The sequence below is a fragment of the Dipodomys ordii genome, unplaced genomic scaffold (assembly GCF_000151885.1).
Source record: "Dipodomys ordii isolate 6190 unplaced genomic scaffold, Dord_2.0 Scaffold23, whole genome shotgun sequence".
NCBI classification, from domain to species: Eukaryota; Metazoa; Chordata; class Mammalia; order Rodentia; family Heteromyidae; genus Dipodomys; species Dipodomys ordii.
The window spans coordinates 5,961,020-5,973,044 of record NW_012267239.1 but is presented as its reverse complement, the minus strand read 5'-3'; the positions used below and the strand labels follow the sequence as shown (position 1 = coordinate 5,973,044).

At 56.0% G+C, this 12,025-nt stretch overlaps 2 protein-coding genes across 2 annotated transcripts in view; both read left to right on the top strand.

Annotated features, from left to right (window-relative positions):
* Positions 1–4,089: 4,089 nt before the first annotated feature.
* LOC105984178 (A-agglutinin anchorage subunit-like) lies at positions 4,090–9,007 on the top strand. The gene is made up of 5 exons (XM_013014281.1): positions 4,090–6,020; positions 6,107–6,426; positions 7,078–7,143; positions 8,072–8,127; positions 8,483–9,007. Exons 1-5 carry the CDS (start codon positions 4,090–4,092, stop codon positions 9,005–9,007), a joined length of 2,898 nt encoding a protein of 965 aa, XP_012869735.1.
* A 1,375-nt stretch (positions 9,008–10,382) lies between these two features.
* The window catches only part of Adrbk2 (adrenergic, beta, receptor kinase 2), a 70,487-nt gene continuing 68,844 nt past the window's right edge, over positions 10,383–12,025 (top strand). Inside the window, exons 1-2 of the mRNA XM_013014280.1 lie at positions 10,383–10,681; positions 11,221–11,297. Of these exons, the coding sequence (XP_012869734.1) occupies positions 10,383–10,681; positions 11,221–11,297 (376 nt within the window). The remainder of the gene's footprint in view (positions 10,682–11,220; positions 11,298–12,025) is intronic.

Genomic DNA, 12,025 nt, shown 5'->3' with positions numbered 1-12,025 from the left:
TTTAGGAACTTCTGTACATTTTCCCCCCTTGGTATTTTGAATTTCATGTGACTTCTGCTTTTCAGTAGCAATAGGAGAACCTTCTTCTGTGGCTGGGCGGTCACTTCCTCCTAGGAACGCCTACGGGTTTGGGGTGGTGATTTTTACTGATGAGTTTCCCTTCCTCCTCCTCCTCCTCCCCCTCCTCCTCCTCCTCCTCTCTTTCTCTGTCTTTCTGTCTCTTTGTGTCTTTCTATTTCTGCTTTCTCCTGGGGACTGACCTTTGGGGACTTCCATCCCATAACCCCCCAACTTTTGTTTTGAGTTTTTTCAGATAGGGTCTGTTTCAGGAACACATTCCCTTTTTTTTTTCCTTCCTTCCTTCCTTCTTTCCTCCCTCCCTCCCTCCCTCCCTTCCTTTCTTTTTTTTTTTTCTGAAAGAGCATTTGGTTATGGACAGCTTATTTCTCTGACATTTCAGAACTGAAAAATGTCCACAGGAGGGTAATTTTAGGAACCAGCGCATTGCATTAGGAATCCGTGCAATTGCTCCTTTTCAGATGGAGGGCTGAAGGAGGCAGGCCCCTGCTGGGCTTGTAATTTGTTTTGTGTTTGTCTCTGTGACTTGGCTTGGGGTTTCCTGGCAGTCACCATTCACAGAGCTGTCATTTCTCCCTCAATGTAACAGCTGGACTCTTCCATTGAGACCACCAGGGAGGCCTGGCTGCAAATGTGTCTCCACTTCTGAGGGACCCCAGGGATCCTGGGGACCTGACAGCACTCACTTTGGGAGTGGGAGGTAGGAGGCCTTCTGTCAACGTGAGTTATGTTCACGTTGAAACATGTTAATGGCTCACGCCTGTGATCCTTGGATCTGAGGATCATGGTTCAAAGCCAGCTCAGGCAGGAAAGTCCTTGAGACTCTTATCTCCAGTTAGTGACCAAAAGCCAGAAGCAGCAGAGCCTGAAGCGGAAAAGCTCAGGGACAGTGCTCAGGCCCTGAGTTCATGCTCTAGGGCAGACAAAGCACCCCAAGTATAGACTCAGAAAGCCGACATGACTCTGATGATAGCAAGTCTCTTAATTTATCACAGTTCATCATTATTGATTCTTTATTGGTTTATTGATTTTCTTTTCTCTTTCTTCTGAATGATTTTATTTGGCTGTCAAGAGCATACTGGGCTTTTTATGTAGGATCTTTGTATGCATGTTATTATAATCTGTGGGCGTCTTTGCCCTTTTTTGGGATTTTCAACAGAAAAGCCAAGGAGGCAAAGAGCACACAGAGAGGCAAAGACTATGTTGGTAGTTTCTTATCCTGGCCACTCTGCAGTGTGGGGTCTCCTTGCTTGCTCGGACTATCTCAGAAAGGTACCTTGGGCCCCGGGGAGAGTTTGTCTCTTTGATGGCCAGAGGCAAACCTTTAAGTGGACACATTATTCAATTAAGGGAGCAACAAGCGTAAATCTTGTGGGAGCAGAGGACGGTGCAGCTGTTCTAGCTGGCGGAAATGTTTGCTGAGCGGATGGGCAGGTCACAGGTGCCCGAGGGCTCGCTGCACACGCAGCCCAACAGGAGCCACGCTGGGGAAAAACATACTTTTAGTGAAATGGGGTCAAGTTGCTGAGGGAAGGCCACGGAAGGTTACTGGGGCTTGACCGCAGGGCCTCATGCTCAGACTTGGCTTTTTCACTAAAGGTCGGTGCTCTACCAGTGTAGCCACAGCTCCACTTCCAGCTTGTCGTGGGTTAAATTGGAGAGGAGTCTCTCAGATTTCTGTCTGCTGAGGCTGGGTTGGAACTGTGATCCTCAGATCTCAGCTTCCTGAGTAGCAGGGATGAACAGACGTGAGCCACTCACTGGCCTGGCCTGGAGCGTATCCAGCAGATCTCAGCACTCTGGTAGCTTCTTTCCAAAGCCAATGGAATCCCATTGACTTGACACCACTCACGGTTGAACGAGGCTGGGTGGCCCCCAACTCGGGTCTTTTCCTGGGGGTCGCACCTAAGTTTCTCAGGCACTGCAAAGGTGAGATCAGCGGTGGCGAAGCTGGTCGCATCCCGGTGACAAGATGATCTGAGAACAACAGAATTCATCTTCTCTATTGGTATTGCATAGAGACCATACTGGTAGAGCACCTACCCAGGCCTAGGGACAGAGGGATGAGCTCCAGACGCTGGCCTTTCCTTTGGGGAGGGAAAATGTACCAAACTGAGCTGGGAGAGAAGCTTGCTTTCAAGTGCAGCTGCTCGAAGGCTCTCAGCAGAGACGTGTGTGTGTGTGTGTGTGTGTGTGTGTGTGTGTGTGTGTGTGTGTGTGTGTGTGTGTGTGGTGGCTTTTGTCACTCCATGTCACCCAGTCCGGGGCGCTTGCTCAGAGCGTTGTCACCATCTGTTAATGGTCCCCTTGGAGGAGCAGTCAGTCACGTGGCATTCTGTGTCTTCCTGTTTGAGAAACCCCTCAAGACTCAGTCTTGAGGCAGGTGGGGCCAGCTCTTCCCTCTTGGTGGAAATGGATTTTATTCTGTAATTTGTTCACTAATCAGTGAGGGGTTGGTGGAAAACCCTGTGTGGGCTGGAGGGTGAACCCGTGGCTTCATTCGGTGCTCATGGCTTTGGTTGGAATTGAAAAGTCCACATTAGAAGATAGAAGAGAGCCAGGTGAGGTGGTGCATGCCTGTAATCCCAGCACGCTGCGTGGTGTCTGAGGCCTGCTGGGTTACACAGCAAGACTGATGGCGCTCTGAGGTGGAGTGCTAGCATAGCAAGTGTCGGCTTCCTGGCTTTGAACGCCGGCACTGCTGAACAATCCACAAAATGAAGGGCTTTCTGCCCAACACAGTGGACGGGCACCAGGGGCAGTTTGTTCTGACCCGTGGGCTCTTAGAGTTGGCTTGTTTGGGTGGCTGGAAGGGGCGGGGCAGCGTGGCACCCACAGCCACGCAGCCCTGCAGTCCTCCCGGGAGGTGGGTCCTGTCCCGCCGGGCACAGCCCTGGCCACCCCCACCCTCACGCCATCCGCCCTTAGAGATGGCATTGTGTGCCAAACTTGGCTTTGCTGCCCATCTGTGAGGCCGGCGGTGGGAGCTCTGAGGCTGGGAGAGTGCGGGGCAGGGTTGGGCAGAGGACAAGTCAGAGGGCCAGGAGTGCTGGGTTCCGGGGTCCTGATCAGGGAGCTTAGTGTCCACAAGGTAATCCTGTAGCCACTGCCCTGTCTGGAGAGCCTGGCCTCCTGCCAGGGGCTTCCCAGGAGCCCTTCTTGTGTCCCTCCGTCCTCCCCTGACCCACAGGGGACAGCAGCTCCCATTTCACAGAAGTGGAGGCCCAGGGAGGTCAGGGATGGGAGGACCGGGCACCAGGGCCACGGTGGAGGCCACCCTCCTTTGGAGGCTCAGGTCTCCCCAGCCCAGTTCTTCCCACCCACCCAGCAGGTGAGGGGTTGTCCAGCAGTGCACCCAGCCCCCACACAGGGGAAAGGGGACCCCCCTTCCCCCTCCCCAGACGTCACGTCTCCTAGGAAAATAAAAAGGAAAAACACCCGATGCCTTGGATGTTGCTAGTATAGAAAACACTTTCCCACGCTGGCTCTTGCTGTTCTCGAGCTGGGTGAGTGGATGCTGTGCGCGGCGGGGGCGGGGCGGGGGCGGGGCATGGTAAGATGAACCTGGCTGCTTCCTTTATGTTATGTGCGGTGGGCTTGGAAATGGGGCTGGGGACCCGGCCCACTCCTGGGCTCCCTTCTTTCCCTCCTCCTCTGCTTCCTTGATTAGACGTTGAACCCTGGGTTGTCTCCCTCTCTCCTTGCCCTCCTCCTCCCTCTTTCCTTCCCTCCCTCCCTCCATTCTTCCCTCACCCCCCAGCTGTCCCTCGGTGGACTCTGGCAGGATCAGCTCGCAGAGTCCACAGCACACGGTGCTTCAGTCCGGGCAGCCAGGTGCCCGGGGCACAGCCATTCCTCTGAGGTCATTGCTTCAGGAAGTGACCCCAAAGCCAAACTGTTTAGGCTACCAGCTCCCGCGCTGAGCATGGGGCCTGGCCGGCACCTCCTCCCTCACCCAGAGCTGGTGTGGCCTTGATCGACCTCCTCACTGCCGTGCCCGCCCTCAGTACCATGTCCACCCTCAGCACCGTGTCCACCCTCAGCACCGTGTCCACCCTCAGTACCGTGTCCACTCTCAGTACTGTGTCCACCCTCAGTACCATGTCCACTCTCAGTACTGTGTCCACCCTCAGCACCGTGTCCACCCTCAGCACCATGTCCACCCTCAGTACAGTGTCCACCCTCAGTACCATGTCCACCCTCAGTACTGTGTCCACACTCAGCACTGTGTCCACCCTCTGCACTGTGCCCACCCTCAATACTGTGCCCACCGTCAGCACTGTGTCCACCCTCAGCACTGTGCCCACCCTCAGTACCATGTCCACCCTCAGTACTGTGTCCACCCTCAGCACTGTGTCCACCCTCAGCACCGTGCCCACCCTCAGTACCATGTCCACCCTCAGTACTGTGTCCACCCTCAGCACTGTGTCCACCCTCAGCACTGTGTCCACCCTCCGCACTGTGTCCACCCTCAGTACTGTGCCCACCGTCAGCATTGTGCCCACCCTCAGTACCGTGCCCACCCTCAGTACCGTGTCCACCCTCAGTACCGTGTCCACCCTCAGCACTGTGTCCACCCTCAGCACTGTGTCCACCCTCAGTACCATGTCCACCCTCAGCACTGTGTCCACCCTCAGCGCTGTGCCCACCCTCAGTACTGTGTCCACCCTCAGCACTGTGTCCACCCTCAGCACTGTGTCCACCCTCAGCACTGTGCCCACCCTCAGTACTGTGCCCACCCTCAGCACTGTGTCCACCCTCAGCACTGTGTCCACCCTCAGCACTGTGTCCACCCTCCGCACTGTGTCCACCCTCAGCACTGTGCCCACCCTCCGCACTGTGTCCACCCTCAGCACTGTGCCCACCCTCCGCACTGTGTCCACCCTCAGCACTGTGCCCACCCTCAGCACTGTGTCCACCCTCAGCACTGTGCCCACCCTCAGCACTGTGTCCACCCTCAGCACTGTGCCCACCCTCAGCACTGTGCCCACCCTCAGCACTGTGCCCACCCTCAGCACCGTGCCCACCCTCAGTACTGTGTCCACCCTCAGCACCGTGTCCACCCTCAGCACTGTGTCCACCCTCAGTACTGTGTCCACCCTCAGCACTGTGTCCACCCTCAGTACAGTGTCCACCCTCAGCACCGTGTCTACCCTCAGCACTGTGTCCACCCTCAGCACTGTGTCCACCCTCAGTACCGTGTCCACCCTCAGCACTGTGCCCACCCTCAGCACTGTGTCCACCCTCAGCACTGTGCCCACCCTCAGCACTGTGCCCACCCTCAGTACTGTGTCCACCCTCAGCACTGTGTCCATCCTCAGCACTGTGTCCACCCTCCGCACTGTGCCCACCCTCCGCACTGTGCCCACCCTCAGCACTGTGCCCACCCTCCGCACTGTGCCCACCCTCAGCACCGTGCCCACCCTCAGCACCGTGTCCACCCTCAGCACAGTGTCCACCCTCAGCACTGTGTCCACCCTCAGCACTGTGTCCACCCTCAGCACTGTGCCCACCCTCAGCACCGTGCCCACCCTCAGCACCGTGTCCACCCTCAGCACCGTGTCCACCCTCAGCACCGTGCCCACCCTCAGCACCGTGCCCACCTTCAGCACCGTGTCCACCCTCAGCACCGTGCCCACCCTCAGCACCGTGCCCACCCTCAGCACCGTGTCCACCCTCAGTACCGTGTCCACCCTCAGCACCGTGCCCACCCTCAGCACCGTGTCCACCCTGAGCACTGTGTCCGCCTCTCAGCACTGTGTCCGCCTCTCAGCACTGTGCCCACCCTCAGCACTGTGTCCACCCTCAGCACTGTGCCCACCCTCAGCACTGTGTCTGCCTCTCAGCACTGTGCCCACCCTCAGCACTGTGCCCACCCTCAGCACTGTGTCCACCCTCAGCACTGTGTCCACCCTCAGCACTGTGCCCACCCTCAGCACCGTGTCTGCCTCTCAGCACCGTGTCCACCCTCAGCACCGTGCCCACCCTCAGCACTGTGTCCGCCTCTCAGCACTGTGTCCACCCTCAGCACTGTGCCCACCCTCAGCACTCTGCCTCTCAGCACCGTGTCCACCCTCAGCACCGTGTCCACCCTCAGCACCGTGTCCACCCTCAGTACCATGTCCACCCTCAGCACCGTGTCCACCCTCAGCACTGTGTCCACCCTCAGCACTGTGTCCACCCTCAGCACTGTGTCCACCCTCAGTACCGTGTCCACCCTCAGCACCGTGCCCACCCTCAGCACTGTGTCCACCCTCAGCACTGTGTCCACCCTCAGCACCGTGCCCACCCTCAGCACTGTGTCCACCCTCAGCACTGTGTCCACCCTCAGCACTGTGTCCACCCTCAGTACCGTGTCCACCCTCAGCACCGTGCCCACCCTCAGCACTGTGTCCACCCTCAGCACTGTGTCTGCCTCTCAGCCTCTGTATTATTGTCTTAGCCCCAGGTTTTGTTATCTTCAAAATCACGAGCAATTCACAGTGAATATTTCTGTGTGTAATATTTTGGTTCTACGTGTGAGACTTTCTCTAGGTTTTGCACCTAGAAAAAACTCCAATAGTTCCATTTTCAGTGTTGTTAGATGATGTCAGGTCATCTAAGTAGAATTACAAAGACCTTTTACGCTTTGTTCCAGAGTCTACACACAGACTACGTGGGCATAGCTGGATAAAACAAACAAGAATGCTGTCTTGTCGGGAAGGGCCGTGATTGTCGCTGTAAATGAGGAGGCTCCTGAGTAGAAGAGTTAAGGAAGAAACTTGTAAGGGAGCTGGGTGTTGGAGATTCAAGCCTGTTATCCGCGCCTGTTGGGAGGCAGAGGTCTGAGGATTGCTGTCATAGGCCAGTCTGGGCAAAGGCAAGAGACCCTATCAGAAAAGACAGGCCGAGGGATTGGCTCAGGTGTTTGAGTTTTTCCCCTGAATTAAATCTTTACTATCAGGAGAAAAATAAATAAAAGGATTCAGATTTTAGAGCCGTTTGGTTTTGGATGGTCAGGTAGAGATGCTCAGTCTGAGGAGGAAGCATTTGCAGGGGTGCAGTTGCATAGCGAGTATGACAGCTGTAAGTCTTGTCCTAGTTGGCGCTCATTCACTAAACCTGCAGGCTGCATGGCGTCCACGAAGGGGACTGGGCAGGAGGCCTAGACTGTGGGTGGGGTGCAGGGCATGGCCATGGGCCTCAAAGGACTGGGTGTGACGCCATCTACTTCCGGTGCACCTGACTGCTCCTCTGTGTACTTCCGGTTCGCTTGCTGCCCACCACTCCCCAGTGGTGCAGTCCCTCAGCCCCGGCTTTCAGGCCTGTGTGAGCCTCACACCCCTTGCTCCCCTTGCTGACGGGCACATGGACACCCTGGGCATGCAGCTGCAGCAGGTCACTTGCTACTGGCTCTCAGTGGCCAGCCCTGAGACCCAGCCCGGACTGGCTTCAAATGGTGATCCTCAGACCTCAGCCTCCTGAGTAGGATTACAACCTTGTCAGTTTCTTTAAAAACAAACAAAAACAAAGAACACCTAAAACACGTATTGATCAGGCAGCATCTTGAAGTCACGAGGTATGCCCATCCAGTGTCTGGCGGGTGGGACAGCGTTTGTGTCCGTTCCATGTCCAAAGCAATGTGACTGTTGATGAACAAGGGACGGGCTGACAGATGGACCACGTGGTTCCTCCCTGGCAGGGGGTCCTCAGCATCACAGGAGAACGGACTTCCCGCTCCCTGCGCTCGCTGCACACACAAGCCCGTGGGAGTGCCTCATGCTTCAGACTTCCCAAGTTTCCATAGGAAATGTCTAGGGACGGCAACAGCACGAGCTTGGGCAGGCAGATGGCGCCCTCGGGCAGGAGCGGTGGCTGAGGGCCACAGAGGAACTTTTTTTGGGGGGGGGCAGGACAAAAGTGCCTCAAGCTGGATTAGGGTGACAGCCACATGCCTTGGTGTGACGTCATTGTAAGTGTTAGGTTTGCAATGTTGTCCTTTGCTGCAATACAGCTCAGGACAGCTGCAGAGGGACGCAGCTGAAGAGAAACCGCAGCACCGAGAGCAGGGTAATGGACTTACACTGAACTGCAGCTAGAATCACATTAAATGTGAATGTTTCAAACAACTCAATTAAATGGCAGAGACTGCCAGATGGGCCGGGTGATGTAGGGGCAAGATCCGGTTCTGTGTTGGGAGGAGCTAGAAAATGACTTTAAACTAAAAGACATAGACGCTTAGAAGTCAAACAGATAAATTCAATCTCCAAGAAACACTGACCAAAGACAGCTGGTCAATAGACTCAGGATTTCAGCGTTCCCAGCTCACACTGAGGAGAACAGTAGGCAAGAAGCCAGAATGTTGAAAACCTCTACCATGATGATAACTATCTACACCACGCACCTAACCACCCATACCACACAGCTAACCACCCACACCACGCACCTAACCACCTACACCACACAGCTAACCACCCACACCACGCACCTAACCACCCACACCATGCACCTAACCACCCATACCACGCAGCTAACCACCCACACCATGAACCTAACCACCTACACCATGCAGCTAACCACCCACACCACGCACCTAACCACCTACACCATGCAGCTAACCACCTACACCACACAGCTAACCATCCATACCAGGCAGCTAACCACCTACACCATGCAGCTAGCCACCTACACCATGAACCTAACCACCCATACCACCAAGCTAACCACCTATACCAAACAGCTAACCACCTACACCACACAGCTAACCATCCATACCAGGCAGCTAACCACCTACACCATGCAGCTAGCCACCTACACCACACAGCTAACCACCCATACCACCAAGCTAACCACCCACACCACACAGCTAACCACCCACACCACACAGCTAACCATCCATACCATGCACCTAACCACCTACACCACCCAGCTAACCACCCACATCACATAGCTAACCACCTACACCATGCACCTAACCACCCATACCACCAAGCTAACCACCCATACCACCCAGCTAACCACCTACACCACACAACTAACCACATACACCACACAGCTAACCACCATACCACGCAGCTAAGCACCCATACCACGCGGCTAACCACCTACACCACACAGCTAACCACCCACACCACACAGCTAACCATATACACCACACAGCTAACCACCCACACCTCAGAGCTAACCATCCATACCAGGCAGCTAACTACCCATACCACACAGCTAACCACATACACCATACAACTAACCACCCACACCACGCAGCTAAGCACCCACACCACACAGCTAACCACCCACACCATGCAGCTAATCAACCATACCACACAGCTAAGCACATACACCACGCGGCTAACCACCTATACCACGCAGTTAACCACCCACACCACACAGCTAACCACATACACCACGCAGCTAACCACATACACCACGCAGTTAACCACCCACACCACACAGCTAACCACATACACCACGCAGCTAACCACCCACACCACACAGCTAACCACCCACACCACACAGCTAACCACATACACCACGCAGCTAACCACCCACACCACACAGCTAACCACATACACCACACAGCTAACCACATACACCACGCAGCTAACCACCCACACCACGCAGCTAACCACCCACACCACGCAGCTAACCACATACACCACGCAGCTAACCACCCACACCACGCAGCTAACCACCCACACCACACAGCTAACCACATACACCACGCAGCTAACCACCTACACCACGCAGCTAACCACCCACACCACGCAGCTAACCACCCACACCACGCAGCTAACCACCCACACCACGCAGTTAACCACCCACACCACACAGCTAACCACATACACCACGCAGCTAACCACATACACCACGCAGCTAACCACATACACCACGCAGCTAACCACCCACACCACGCAGCTAACCACCTACACCACGCAGCTAACCACCCACACCACGCAGCTAACCACCCACACCACACAGCTAACCACATACACCACACAGCTAACCACATACACCACACAGCTAACCACCTACACCACACAGCTAACCACCCACACCACGCGGCTAACCACCCACACCACACGGCTAACCACCCACACCACGCGGCTAACCACCTACACCACGCGGCTAACCACCCATACCACGCAGCTAACCACCCACACCACGCGGCTAACCACCCACACCACGCGGCTAACCACATACACCACACAGCTAACCACATACACCACACAGCTAACCACCCACACCACGCGGCTAACCACCCACACCACGCGGCTAACCACCCACACCACCTAACCACCCACACCACGCAGCTAACCACCCACACCATGCACCTAACGCGGCTAACCACCCACACCACGCAGCTAACCACCCACACCACGCGGCTAACCACCCGCACCATGCAGCTAACCATCCGCACCACGCAGCTAAGCATGTTCACCCCGCTGACACCCGCCGACATCCACCAGGTTGAGGCCCCCTTGAATCACTCAGCGTGGTGGCTTACCCTCCAGCCACAGCACACGTTCCAGCAGGTACTAAAAAGCCTCAACCTTCAGCATATATTCTCTGGCCACCAAAGAATTAAATCCTCCAAGCGTTTGCACATGAAGGAGTACAGCATTAAGTAACTTGTAGATTAAGGAACATATCTCAAGGGAAATTAGCAAATAATTTAAATGGAAAGCAAAGGAGAATGGAAATGTGTGGATATCCATGGGGTGTAATTAAATCCGTGGCTACTGGGAATTGAATACTTTGGAGTAACACCAGAAATATTTAAATTCCTCAGCCTCATTTAAGTTAGAAAAGGAAGAATTAAGACCATGTGGTGTATATATAAAAGAACAGCACAACTGGACAGAGACACAGGTAGTGTGTGTGTGTGTGTGTGTGTGTAAGTACTGGGCTTCAGACTCAGGGCCTGGCCCTGTTGCTTAGTTCTCTCTCCTGGCTGGCACTCTTCCACTTGTGGCTTTCTTTTGCTGGTTAATTAAGATAGCCGAGTCTCAGGGCAGGGCGCAGGCTGGCCCCGTGAGCTTGCCGGTTAGGCCACGGCCTCCCTCGTGTGGGGCCCTGGCTGGCGGTGGGCGGGGCCTGGTGTGGTGTCTCACCCTTCCCCTCCCCCTGCAGGTCGAGCTAACTGCATCCCGTTTTCTCTCGCAGCATCCGGAGCGTGATGCAGAGGTACCTGCAGGAGAGGAATGAGATAACCTTTGACAAGATTTTCCATCAGAAGATCGGTGAGTCCCGCTCATGGCCAAGGCCGCAGTGGCCTCGGTGCCGCCTTGGCGCCTGCGTTGTCTTCCTGGCTGGGGGCCGGCGGCCGGAGGGGCACTGGCTGGAACTAGTGAGAGGCGTGGCTGACATCCACTCAGCTAGTAGGGGACACAGCAGTTTGACTTCTCGTTTTAAGGCCGTTTGGGGTCTGGCCCGAGTCAACCGGACGCCTGAGTTCACCCAGGGGCACAACTCGGGGTAGGCCTGAAGATGGGAGGGGACAGCTCTGGAACCTTCCCAGAGCAGACTGCTGGAAGGGGCAGGTGTGGGCAGAGGACCGGGGTGTGTCCCACGGGGCGGGGTTGGGGTCCTGGGCACACGCAGTGGGGGAGGGGCGGATTCTGTCTCTCAGCCTGGTCCCAAGCCTGGCTTGGGGCCTGGTACCCGAGCCCAGCCTCCCCGTGCCTCTGGAGACAGGCCTCGCCAGCCTGCCTTCCCGCTAACCTGGAAGGACCCCCACACCTCTGGCTCTCTCCTCTCTCCAGAGGAGAAGCTGAGTGTAAGCGTCACAGGAAGGTCGGGCTGGCCGGCTCCGCCTCTGTGTTTGCTGGCTCTGTCCGTTCACTGCGTTTTGTGTGCGCCTGGCATTAGCGATGCGGGGTGGGGAGGGGTGGACCGGGTAGGAAGCAAGCGTTGTGTCTGGCTCTGCAGGGCTTCCTTGCGGCCTCGCGCCCTCCCCCCCCCCCCCCCC

What these genes read in the sequence shown, in the direction of transcription:
- LOC105984178 (XM_013014281.1), top strand. Translation starts at nt 4,090, where the DNA reads ATGTCCACCCTCAGCACCGTGTCCACCCTCAGCACCGTGTCCACCCTC. An exon ending in GTGCCCACCCTCAGCACCGT is followed by an intron (nt 6,021 to 6,106) that starts GTCTGCCTCTCA and finishes GTCCACCCTCAG; the next exon opens with CACTGTGCCCACCCTCAGCA. An exon ending in GCATAGCGAGTATGACAGCT is followed by an intron (nt 7,144 to 8,071) that starts GTAAGTCTTGTC and finishes GCTGCAATACAG; the next exon opens with CTCAGGACAGCTGCAGAGGG.